This window comes from Myxocyprinus asiaticus, chromosome 23, assembly GCF_019703515.2.
Source record: "Myxocyprinus asiaticus isolate MX2 ecotype Aquarium Trade chromosome 23, UBuf_Myxa_2, whole genome shotgun sequence".
NCBI classification, from domain to species: domain Eukaryota; kingdom Metazoa; phylum Chordata; class Actinopteri; order Cypriniformes; family Catostomidae; genus Myxocyprinus; species Myxocyprinus asiaticus.
Genome location: NC_059366.1, coordinates 32690741 through 32703851, shown reverse-complemented (window position 1 = coordinate 32703851; position 13111 = coordinate 32690741). Strand labels below are relative to the sequence as shown.

The 13111-nt window shown below is 38.5% G+C and overlaps 1 protein-coding gene across 2 annotated transcripts in view; it reads left to right on the top strand.

The window, feature by feature from the left end:
- The first annotated feature begins 499 nt into the window (after positions 1-499).
- Positions 500-13111, top strand: part of LOC127413973 (zinc finger FYVE domain-containing protein 26-like) — a 37414-nt gene continuing 24802 nt past the window's right edge. For both annotated transcript variants that reach the window (XM_051651575.1, XM_051651574.1), the window contains exons 1-14: positions 500-606; positions 1272-1546; positions 2605-2680; positions 2804-2884; positions 5648-6137; positions 6714-6838; positions 7036-7200; positions 8627-8715; positions 10189-10322; positions 10418-10609; positions 10722-11369; positions 11464-11637; positions 11724-11875; positions 12164-12407. In XM_051651575.1, the coding sequence (XP_051507535.1) occupies positions 1356-1546; positions 2605-2680; positions 2804-2884; positions 5648-6137; positions 6714-6838; positions 7036-7200; positions 8627-8715; positions 10189-10322; positions 10418-10609; positions 10722-11369; positions 11464-11637; positions 11724-11875; positions 12164-12407 (2761 nt within the window). In that variant the 5' untranslated portion in view covers positions 500-606; positions 1272-1355. The remainder of the gene's footprint in view (positions 607-1271; positions 1547-2604; positions 2681-2803; positions 2885-5647; positions 6138-6713; positions 6839-7035; positions 7201-8626; positions 8716-10188; positions 10323-10417; positions 10610-10721; positions 11370-11463; positions 11638-11723; positions 11876-12163; positions 12408-13111) is intronic.

Here is a 13111-nt window from a genome sequence, read left to right as displayed (position 1 = left end):
TTTTTGTATGTTTTTGTTTAACTGAGCACAGTTGTACACAATAAAGCACACTCTTTCAGATTTGTTAACACTTTAGGATTAGTATCTGACATATAAAAGGAAATCCACCTCAGAAATCCATATAAGATTATTTAAATAATAATAATTATAATACGTTTAGTAATAACAACCGGTGATTGGTCCATCCTGACCAGCGCTGTGAAAAGTATCATGTAACACGTGACACAACTACTTCAACGGTATGAACAATAGTTAATTTCATTCTCTTTGTATAAATGCTAATCGTACCATTTTAAATGCCTTTTTAGGTCATGTAACAATTTCAGTGTGTATTTTTGCCCTAACCCTAACCCTAGCTTTTAAATCAAAAAATCAAAAAATCAAAGTGAATTGTTAAAATACCCGTTGCATCTGACCAATTAGAAACAACGTTCGGGCCGCAAAGACCCGCCTATTTATTTATATTATTTTGACCCCTGAACTGACAGCTCCTAGATCAGCTGATCGGGTCACATGACTCGGCTCTCATGGCCACATACAGCTGTTGGGAAGCGCATATGAACGCGCGAGCCTCTCTTTCAGAGATATAAAGGCAAAACCCAAATCGTAAGTGTTGACTTAATTAATACAGTCTTGCAGATCGGTGCAAAAACGAAGTGCTGAATTTTAAGAATGGAGTAATAAGAATGTTATTATTATTTTAGGTGGGTAGCTTCTGTTGTTTTGTTGTCATTACTTGACTTTTACGGTGGTCGAGCACTGTTACAAAAGTTTGCATCATCACAAATTATGACAAGTTAAATAATCACGAATGAAACGAATTAAACATGGATCAACCCGAAAAATGTTAAGATTCATGTCTTTATATATATATAATTTTTATTTATTTATTTTTTTTAATTTTTTTTCTGCGTAGTGACCTATCTGTATGACTTGTTTTAGGGCAGTTTTGTAACCCAGTAAAGCTGTTTTGCTGTTCTCAGATTGAAGTAAACCTATTAAGACAATTATCTTTGGAATGATATAGGAATATGTTGTTCTAATCGAAGTTATTTCATTACATTCGCATTACAGTAGATTTATTTTCTCTTTCACTTGAGACAGTCATGAGATACGCATGAGTTTCGACATATGACATTAGTTTTCACTAATAGGTCCCTGCCAAACAATGCTTGAATATGTATACAATTACTGTAAGTCTAATCGGGTTGACCCTGACCTTTCGGCATATTTTGTTTGTGCTTTGATTTTTTATTATGATATATTATTAGATGTGGAACTCCTAATAACACATGAGGTTAGTCATCTTGCCATGGACCGCAGACTGAACAGACTGTAGAATCAAGTGGACTATCATGCATCCGTTTGGCCGTGAAGAGGAGACCTCCATGCGGGAGCTCTTCGGTTTCTTCACGCGGTGTTTGCAGTGCGGGGAGTGGGAGCTCGCGGCAGCCTGCGTGTGTCAGCTCGGCGATGCGCTCGGTGACGATCCACACAGCCCGTGTGACATCGTTAAAGCCATCGTCACACACCCGTACCTGCTCAGGTGAGTGAAGTGACCCCTGTAAGCGATAGTTCACCCCAAAATGAGAATTCTCTCATAATTTACTCACCTTCATGCCAACGCAGATGTGTATGACTTTCTTTCTTTTGCTGAACACAAATTAAGATTTTTAGAAAAATATCTCAGCTGTGAAGGTCTATACAAATAAAGTGAATGGTGGTCAGAACTTTGAAGCTCCAAAAAGCACATAAAGGCAACATAAAAGTAACCCATAATACTACAGTAACTAATCTATTCTGAAGCAACATGATAGGTGTGGGTGAGAAACACATCAATATTTAAGTCCTTTTTTTTTTTTTTTCTATAAATTGTCCTCCCTTCCCAGTAGGTGATGATATGTATGAAGAATGTGAATCAGCAAAAACAAAAGAAGGGGAATGTGAAAGTGGAGATTTATAGTAAAAAAGGACTTAAATCATTGATATGTTTCTCACCCACTCCTATCATATTGCTTCAGAAGATATAGATTTAAACGCTGGAGTTGTATGGATTACTTTTATGCTGCCTTTATGTGATTTTAGAGCTTAAATATTTTGGAACCTGTTCACTTGCATTGTATGGACCAACAGAGCTGAAATATTCTTCTAAAAATCTTTGTTTGTGTTCAGCAGAAGAAAGAAAGTCATACACATCTGGGATGGCATGAGGGTGAGTAAATGATGAGAACATTTTCAGTTTTTGGGTGAACTATTCCTTTAAGGGAACAAACAACAGAAAGATTAGAGACTCATTCAAGTCTGCAAAAACATGTGAGCCACTTTCAAAGTTAATTGAAACAAATGTTTTTTTGTTTTTTTTCCCTGCTGTGAATGTTGGTTAGGTTATCCCTTACAAATATTTTCCAAGTTAATATTTTAGTTTCCAAAAGTACCATAGTTTCTATATATTCACTAACAAAAACGTACCATGCGACTATTGTGTTTTTAGACATGATGCCGTGGTAATATCATATTTTTAGACATCTACCATGTAGTGTGTTATTCTTTGAAGCACCTTTGAGGATATAAGAGACTCATCTGGTATTCTTTACTTGTACACAGGTGGGAGACAGTTGGCAGCCCTCACAGACTGGCCTGGTATTGGCTTCAAGTCCTGGAGAAGCTGACTAAAATTAAGGTGTGTGTGTGTTTGCTGCTGAACATAACTCTCCATCAATTCTCCAAGCAAGAAGCATTGATCACTGTAATCTGTACTACTTTTTCCTGATGCCCATTTGAGTATGGTTTACCTTCTCTGCAGGTGAGCAGGTCTGTGAAGAGAGAACTGGAGTTCCTGTTGCTTTTAGAGGAACTGGGAGATATCCCACAAGCTGTGCTTAAGGTAGGATTAACGCAAACCAACAATTTTGTCTTTCACATGTGCATGCCAAGTGAAATGATAAGTCCAGTCACTGTTTTAAGTGCACAAAGGACTTCGTAGCTTTCCAATAAGGAAACAAATAATCCAATTTTCCTTGAATAACACTGCTTTGAACTCTAAAAAAAGTAACATTTTATCTGTTGCTGTTGTACACTTTGACTCAGTTGAGAATAAATTTAAACATTTTGCCCATTTTCTTCCAGTTCAACAAGTATCAAATACCTTTTAAGCGGCCTTGATTCCAGTGGAGTTTTCCTCCATTCATTTTATCCATAAGCACTCCAGAAAATTCTTAAATTAAAAGATCTAAGTTTTAAACTAAACCAACCAGCTCTTTTATGAATCACAACATCATAACATTTGATATGAGGTTTATTGCAAATTATTCAAGCATACAGATATAAGTTGTGTGAGAGTGTAGGGTGACTGACTTGCTTACGTTATCTGAAATGGTGTATGGGAGTGGGTTGTGACTGCTGAGCTCTCTTGTCGCAATTACTGTTTACTATAACAACGACTTCTCTGATTGAGTGGGTTCTCGCTTCAGAATTATGGATAGTGTAGTTCTTCAGCAATCAAAGGAATAGTTCACCCAAAATTTTTCTCTCATCATTTACTCACCCTCATGCAATCCCAGATGTGTATGACTTACTCTCTTCTGCAAAACACAAACAAAGATTTTTAGAAGAATATTTCTGCTCTGTAGGTCCATGTAATGAAAATGAATATAGCATATAAAGGTAATTCATAAAAGTAATCCATTAGTCTCCAGTGGTTAAATAAATTTTTTCAGAAGCAATATGAAAGGTGTGGGTGAGAAACAGATCAATATTTATATCCTTTTTTTTTTTTTTTTACTTTTTTTTTTTTTTTTACTATAAATCTTCACTTTCACTTTAACATTCTTCTTCTCTTGTTTTTGGCGACTAGCATTCTTCATGCATATTGCCACCTTCTGGGCAGTGAGGAGAATTTATAGTAAAAGAGTACTTAAATATTGACCTGTTTCTCACCCACACCTATCATATTGCTTCTGAAAACATGGATTTAATCGCAGGAATCATATGGATTACTTTTCTATTGCTGTTATGTGCTTTTTGTAGCTTCAAAGTTCTGAACACCATTCACTTGCATTGCATACACCTACAGAGCTGGGATATTCTTCTAAAAATCTTAGTTTGTGTTCTGCTGAAGAAAAAAAGTCATACACATCTGGGATGGCATGAGGGTGAGTAAATGATGAGAGAATTTTGGGTGAATTATTCAGTTCAATACTTTATTGCCATACCAACATAGTTGTCTGGAATTTTTTTTGGTGAGCTCATAACAATGATAATAGGGTACATCATAATTACAACAGACATTACATCAGCAATATTGATAACAACAATAGCAGCAAGAGCATCAGCATATGTGCTACATAAGGACCAGCATCATAAAGGATCAAGATACTAAGCATTACTACTCAATAAAATACAAAATCTTACGGTCCTTCATTGTAAAGTGTTGGATGTGGATGTATAAATGCCAGAGGAATTAAGTATGCAAATAATATTACAGTAAGTACTATCAAGGAAACGTCTGGACTTCTGTGTAATAGCTCTAAGACGTTTTCCTGTGGGAAGAGGGGTTAAGAGGTGATTGGTGGGATATGTAGAATCTTGCACAATTTTCTTTCCTTTGCTGCTGCATACTGGCCACATACAGTTAGATGTCAGAGATGGCAGTGAGATTGCATACAATAATTCTTGAGGCAGAGCGTACAATGTCACTAATTAGCTTCCTCTTCTGAGTTGTGGAGTTGCCAAACCACACTGTGATTGAGAAAGTTAGTTACTGTCCTATAGAGATTCTCTAAACTTTTTGAGTTGTCTTAGGAATTATTAGGTATTATCCCTTTAAAAACAAAATAAAAAAAGTCATGCTAACTTGTGGCTTCTAATGAAGTATGTACAATCTCTTAACAACCTCTGAGCTCATGGTAGGTCTGTCTTGAAACACTGGCTAAAAATCAATTTCTCAAAGTAGGACCACAGTAATGTGTGTTTGTGGGGTGGGGTGGGGGGTTCATGTGAATAATTGATTCTGTTTTTTATTTTGTGTTTGTATGTTTTGTGTTTGAAATCAATAAAAATTTTATTAACAAAAAATGTCTCCAAGTAGAAAATGAATAGGTTTTCTACTTTGGAACCCCTGCTCCATCTGAAAGATAAAGACAAGCTTCATTGATGTACAAACACATTTAAAAATGTTTATTTAGAATAATTACCATCCATTTGGACATAATACAAATGGAGTATAGACAGCTCTCGAACCCTGCCAGGACCCCCCCCCCACATATTACAATAACGGACACCTCTAAATATAATATATGAACCATTTATTTATTGATTTATTTATTTATTATTATTAATGATATTAAAACAATAAAATCTATACTTAAAAGGCATAATACCAAAAATGGACAATGAAGGCATGGTTATAAAAAAAATAAAATAAATAATAATAAAAAAAAAACGGACTTAGAAATTCCATTGTTCATTTTTGGTATTATGCCTTTTAAGTATAGATTTTATTGTTTTAAACTTTGTCCCAGACTTTCAATATTAAACGATGAATTAAAAAAAAAAATTAGTAAAGACAAGCTTATGAAAATTACAAACAAAATAGAGTAATTTCCTCTCTTGTTCCTCTACTTTGTCATCTATTCTATTTCTTCCATAGGAGCTGCATGAAGCCTTCCTGAACTCTGAGGAAGGAAAGGCAAATATTCCAGGTCATTTTTGCCCCTCGCTTAGTGCTGCCGTTCTATCCTGCCTCCGTTCCCTCTTAACACGGCAGCAGCCGCGTCTAGTCCATTCAATCGTCAGCTTCCTTCAGGACGCAGACCGCTCCAGAGACCTCGCCTTACAGGACGTCTTCATCCAGCATCTCACTGACCAAGTGAAAGTGCCTGTGGAGGAGAGGAATGAGAGATGGGCTGAGGAGGTGTGTGCAGCGCTGGCCTTAGCACCGTTGGGGACAGAGAGATCAGGCGCTCAACTGGAGACTCTGTGGGAGGGTTTGTGGTCAGCAAGAGAAGGGCCCATGACAGAGGAGAGGATCCTGGGACGTCTGCTGAGGCCGCAGGGTCAGGCTCTGTTGACGGCGTACAGCTCCACAGCACAACGACTGCTCAAAGAGAAATTGCTGAGAGAGGCTCCACAGTCAGAGGGTGAGACACTGCCCTCATATAAACAACCAAACTGAACCAATGCAGCTGTATTAAATGTGCTTAATCACATTTGTGTTGCTTAATAATATGTAGTGCCTTCTACATATTGTAGCTAAATCCTGGCATTGTAGATCTATCTGTGTTTTTATTTTTTTTGGTCTGTTTTGTTAATTGTCAATGTGCCCATTAACACATTGGATATTGGATAGATACAGTGGCCCCAAAAAGTTTAAGCTACACTTAAAAATGTATAAATGGCATTGCATTATAACAAAATATCAAACCAAGTTAATTCAATCTAATTTAAAGAAGGATGGCACAAGCACACTTCAAGCATAATTTTTCAATCTTTCAGTTCACATGCCAGTCTATGTTTTAAGGAAATGAAGGATGTTTAGTTATGTGTGTTCACCATGTCCTCGTTTACTGTTGACTACTCGCACTTCTGCTAATGTGTTCACAGTTTCCTCCTAAAACACTCTTGTTTATCACACCATTTGCATGTGATATAATTTTTTTTTTGTTTGTGGTCATTGTTTCAATTTGTATCTGAAACTCATCTCTGTCCCCTCCTAGTTGACTTACCTGATCTGGAAAGGGTCATGCTTGGCTTATGTTGTCATGACGACAAACGTCTAGTCTGGAAAGCCATTTACTTTGAGTGTTTGAGCAGTGGAAAGCACTTTCTGGAGCAGGTCTTGGTAGGTGTACACAATCAGGCGCAAGTCCTGCAAATAAATGCCAGACACATTTTTACAGTCTTATGCTGTATAGTTAGTAAATGAGAGGGTGGCAAGTTAATCAAGATGAAAAAGTTGAAAGCAACACAAATCTTCCTCTAGTCTTCTTATGGGTGTATCCATCCTCTGATGTCCATTTTATAATTGTTTGATTGCAGCTTACTGGTTTAGATCTCATAAAGAGGGAGGAATTCTCCAAACTGGAAGCATTATTAGAGGCGGAGTTTCAGCCTTTGTCCCACCTCTTGTTGCTGTTAGGCTGGATGCATTGTCAAAGCCTGGATTCTGCCAAGACCCTACTTAGAGTCCTACATCACCAACAGGTCAGTAGTCTAGGATAGCCACACTTTTGACTGTCAGTATAAAGTCTGGACCATTTGGCAGCTTATTATGTCCAAGAACGGACCATTTGCATTTGAAGTACCTGTTTATCTAAGATAGTTGATACCACAGTAATAGATTGGTGAGGAAAAAAGTCCTTGCACGGAAATGTCATTCCATTACCGGCTATATAGAAAACATCTGAAAATATTTCATCACAATTTCTGTCTGCCCAAAAGTAATAAACACTAATTATTTCACATACATTGCTCAGAAAATAAAGTGTAATATGCAGTTTTCCTTGTGGGTATCCAGCTAACTTGCTATGAAGTGCTTCAAACAAAACTCTCAGTCGAAGACCATGTGTCAAAGATCTTATTCTAAACGGGCAAACTTTGACCGTTTCAGTGGTTAGTAATTCCTCAAAAGTGCTCATTGTAGCAACCCAGTACTTTGTCAACATATCTAATGGAAATTGCGTAAAGCCAGAAACTGGAGTTGGAACTGGTGATTTCAGCCAGGTTTTTTTTTTGTCTTTTTTTGTGTGTGTGTGCAATATGCATCGTAAGTTTCATCTGGGGCTTAGACTAACAAGTCTGAAAAATGAACTGAAGGTCACTGGAACTGAAAGTGATCACCTTAAAGTTTTTATTTTTATTTTTTAATTAATAACAGCAGAAACTGTATCTTCCTAAAAGGCTTTACCTAAAGCCCTTGAGTTCCAGAGTTTGCAGTCCACCTGCTTGTGGTATCTGATTGGGGTTGTTGATCTGTTTGCTGATTTCAGTGGAAATGATCTAATCTTGAGAGCTACATGAAAACATACTTCAGAAATCCCCTCAGTAATGTGTGATCAAGACCTGTGCTTGTGCATTTCGAAAGCATGTTTGCTTACTCAACGCTCATGAAGTGTGAAGCATTATTTGTCGGAAAAGTTAAATATTTGATATGAGAGACAGCATTCAGAAGAACACTTTTTAATGTATATTTTGTGTCAGTTTGAATGAAAGCTACACAGTATGACGGCCAGAGATGATAATTTTTGCTGACTGTTTACTAATTTTTTTTTTTATTCATTGTTTAATATTGAAAGTCTGGGACAAAGTTTAAATTTTTTTGTTTTTTTTTTATAACCATGCCTTCATTGTCCATTTTTGGTATTATGCCTTTTAAGTATATATTTTATTGTTTTAATATCATTAATAATAATAAATAAGTAAATAAATCAATAAATAAATGGTTCATATATGATATTTAGAGGTGTCAGTTATTGTAATATTGGGGGGGGGTCGGGTCCTGGCAGGGTTCGAGAGCTGTCTATACTCCATTTGTATTATGTCCAAATGGATGGTAATTATTCTAAATAAACATGATTAAATGTGTTTGTACATCAATGAAGCCTTTCTCTTTTTCTCTCTCTTTGTGAAGCTCCAGACCAGTGATTCAGTATTAAGCGAGTCGGCTAATATTCTGTCCTCACAGCTTGGTGTGCTGGAATGGTGTGACCAGAACAACCCGTGAGTAAAAACATTTTATACACACAAGCTCACACATGCACATCTCAAAGGGTAAAACCCCTACTGTCAAGTCATTTTTATTTGTATAGTGCCTTTCACAACACACATCTTCTGTGATCATAGTTAACACAGTACTAACACATCTTTGGTCTGGATGCATATGGAAATGTTAATCTCAAGTATTTGAATTCCAATCACTAGCTTAACTTCATAGAGAATGTGTTCTAGTCATTATTAAAAGGGATTTGTGGTGTATGATCTATTCTTAATGATCTCAGGTTTCCACTGTGAAAGAGAAAAACAGAATGTTTTATTCAAACTGTCTAAAAATAGGTCTGTGTGCCAAAAAGTGTCTTTTGCACAAAAATCTTCTTATGTATTAAAGGAATAGTTCACCCCAAAATGAAAATTCTCTCATAATTTACTCACCCTCATGCCATCCAAGGTGTGTATGACTGTCGTTCTTCAGCAGAACACAAATGAAGATTTTTAGGAGAATATTTCAGCTCTGTAGGTCCATACAATGCAAGTGAATGGGTGCCAACTTTCTGAAGCTCCAAAAAGTACATACTGTATATTCATTATAAAAATAATCCATATGATTCCAGTGGTCTAATTAATTTCTTCTGAAGCAAAACACTATGTGTAAGAAATAGATCAATATTTAAAACTTTTTTTTTTTGCTAAAAATGTTCGCTTCTGGCCAGCTTAAGGTTTGTACGGTGAGGAGGGTGGAGTTCAAACTGCCTCTCGTGTGACGTAGGTGCGTAAGCCTCCTCTGCATAGATATTCATACGTAGATCCCTTATTAGCAGATCTTTCTATCTACCGTGGTACTTTTTTGACACAAAAGGAGTTTATGCAGTGGTCTGAGCAAGGAGCTTGGTCTGAGGCATCTCCTCCATTCACTCACTTGCATTCAAACCGATTCAAACAGCACTCCTTGTTCACCGTTCCAAGATGGCGCCACAGTTGACGTATTCAAACCAGCCAAATGAGGCTATGTATCTATGTATGAATTCTATGCTCCTCTGTTGTAAACAACACTGCGTTTGTGTTTTTTTGGTATTTCACACATCAATTCCCGCGTGAACTTGCCAACGCGCTTGACCTCGACCTTTGTGAATTTTTAAAAATATTGATCCATTTCTTACACCTTGCATTTTGCTTCAGAAGACATTAATTATCCACTGGAGTCGAACGGATTACTTTTATGATCGCTATATGTCCTTACTGGAGCTACAAAAAAATTGGCACCCATTCACTTGCATTTTATGGACCTGCAGAGCTGAAATATTCTTCTAAAAATCTTAATTTATGTTCTTAAGAAGAAAGAAAAATATACACATATGTGATGGCATAAGGGTGAGTAAATTATTAGAGAATTTTTGGGTAAATTAATCCTTTAATAAACTACATCTATCTGTTGATCTTTTCATGTAAGATTGTTTGTTGGTACGTATGCATGTACAGAGATATATCCCATGATGCTTTGATGAGTCAGTTGCACATGCTAGACCATCATTCTGCCCTGTATGTGCTGCACTGCCTGACACCCCTCGCCAAGTATGAGGAGCGTAGAGTTCTGGAACTTTTGCAAAGAACAGGTATAAAATACACACGGTGACATGGGAGACATTCTAATGCACAAAGACCCTGTGTTTGTAAACCGAACCTTTAAATATTTGTTCCCCGTTTGTAGGAGATCCTTCCTTAGTGGACTCAGCCAGCAGCTCTGTCCAGCGGAACATCACTCTGTTCCGAGGCTTCTGTGCCATGAAGTATGCTCTGTACGCTATCTGTGTGAACTCGCACACACATACCAGCTGCCTGGACTGTGAGTCTCAGCATCAGCAGCAGACTGAAGCAAGTCAGGGGAAGGAGCTAATTGAAGGTAACAGCGCTGTTGTTACAATGGTTGCTATGCCCCTGTTTCTAAGGTTAATTTCTTGATAAGACAAAGTTTGATTTAATAGTTTACCTTTCATTTCTTTTTTCTTTCCAAGGATGCTCTGATATGTTCCAGCACTACCTGTCTGAATGTCAGTTGTACCTGGAAGCTGTTCCATCATTATTCCGTCTAGAGCTCTTGGAGAACATCTTCTCCCTCCTCTTCCTTTCTGATACAGACTTCAACCCGCAAACAGATCTGACCAGCACCGGCACAGAAACCCAATCAGACACTGTCCAAATCACAATAACCACAGAGGAGAAGATAACCAACAATACCGAAGGCATGAGCAAGGATGAAAACTTAAAAGCAAATGAGGAACGTGGAAAGATGGAGGGTGTGAAAAAAAACAGCAATCCCCCAACAGACTTGGACTCCCAGGAGAGGGAATCTACTCCAAATCAGAATACCAAACAGGTGAACCCTGAGCTGGGCCACCTGACGTCAGGGTGTCGGGGGTTTCTGGTGGATATGTGTGTGATGGAGGGAATTCTGCGGCTGGTGAGGGAGGGCTTGGAGGGCATGTGCGGGGTTGGGCAGGAGGACAGCAGGGCACTTGTGGCTGATGTGGAGTTGGCGGAGAGTCTGGGATGCTCTGTTACCGCAGAAACGTTCAGTGCCCGGTTACAGAGACTATCCAAATACACATCAGAAGCCCAGTGGAGACTGCAGATTGTTACCAGTAACCATGAAAATGGCAATGGTGAGCGATGGAAATGTGTGATGAAGGATTTTGAAGATATCCATGCTGCAAGTGTTTAATGCTCCTGTATATTTGTACGTCTGTGTGTGTTTAGGTGGCCTATACCTCCTCCCATCCCCTCTTCCCAGTCCAGCTCTCCCTCTGAAATGTAAGGGCAACAGCAACAGCAGTTCAAGCCTTCGGAGAAGGAGAAAAAACTATCGTCATCGCCCCGAAAGTCACGGCTCTTCTGAACAACAGAATGGAGAGGTCAGCACCAGCGCCTCAGGTCAGTTTACACACACACACGCACGTGAAAGCCTGCCATATCATAGCTTAGTGATTGTTATTCTTAGTGGCTGTGCTTTATTGCAGATAGTAGCATTTGTGTTGGACCCGTGTATCGTGAAAATGAAGTTTGTCCGTGTGGTGGACCTCACAGCTGGCTAGTTCCTGCAATGCTCTCCCCTCCTGAGTCTCTCCTTATTGCCTGCATATGCAGAGGGAACTACATAGAGGCTCAGCAGGTGAATTACGATATGACATCATATCATACCACATCTGAGAAATGATGTAATCCAAGTGATTATAATGTCATTACTGTCTTTTGTGATAGTGGTGCCCCCTTCTGTTGAGATTATATTGACTGACTCTTAAACAGTGCCAGACTACTTAAAAATGATAAAATGTCAGTGTTGTTTCAGATCAATGTGCTTGTACTAAAAGTATTATTTTAATCTGTTTTAAGTGATAGATGTTATAAGAAGGATCTTTAATGGTGGGTGTGTGTTTGTTTATGTATGTGTGTTTGTTAGGTCATTGCGATGTATGGTTTGGAGAACTCTGAGTATGCAGGTGAGCTGGTATTTATGGACCAGTACCGGGATGTTCTGACAGAGCTGGCTCAGGTGGAGCAGAAGATTGAGAGCCAGTCACTCTCTTCATCATCCTCATCTTCAGAGGGGCTTGTTGGAGTGGTTGTTGCCCAAGCGGGCAGGACCAGAATGGGCAGCAGCAGCAGATTAACACTTAAGAGCATCGGGAGTGCAGCAGCTGCAGGTATGGCACACACACACATGCAGTAGAACCAGAGCAAGTCAAGATCCAACAAACACACTGAGGCCACGTCCACTCCACACTCATATGGCTTCGTTTGAAAGCGCATCTTTTTCTCTACGTTTTGGCCTTCCGTCGACATTCAAATGGCGTTTTTGTCCAGTGAAAACTGAGCGTTTTGAAAACACTCAAGTGGATAAATTTGAAAATGCTGTATTCTCGTAGTAGTGTAGACTGGGAAAGCGGAGACCTTGGAAAATTATGATGTATTTGTTGTCATGTGATCCATCCAACTAAAAACAATCAAGATGGTGGCCCATGTTGTAGTGGCGTTGTTGTGCTTGCTATCCACTTTGATAGCGTTGTTAAAGATAAATGTTACCTTGTTCAAACTTCATTGTACAACCATTGCATTCCTTCAAAGGCAACGGGAAGTTTACTCGGAATTGCTGTCCAGCGGTGGAACACCATACACGGAACAGCGATTTTTCAAGCGTTTTCAAATGTTTCACTGTGGAAGAGCAACTTTTGGAAAACGTTTGAAGACGGCAGTATGGACGGAGAGCATTTTGAAAACAAAACGCCTTTTTCAAATTTATCTGAATTAATGTGGACGTAGCCTGATTCACTGATTCTTGATCTTAAAATCCCAAGATTAATCTTTCAGTCTATGCCTATGACTGTGTTATTTGTACCTCCCAGCCTGT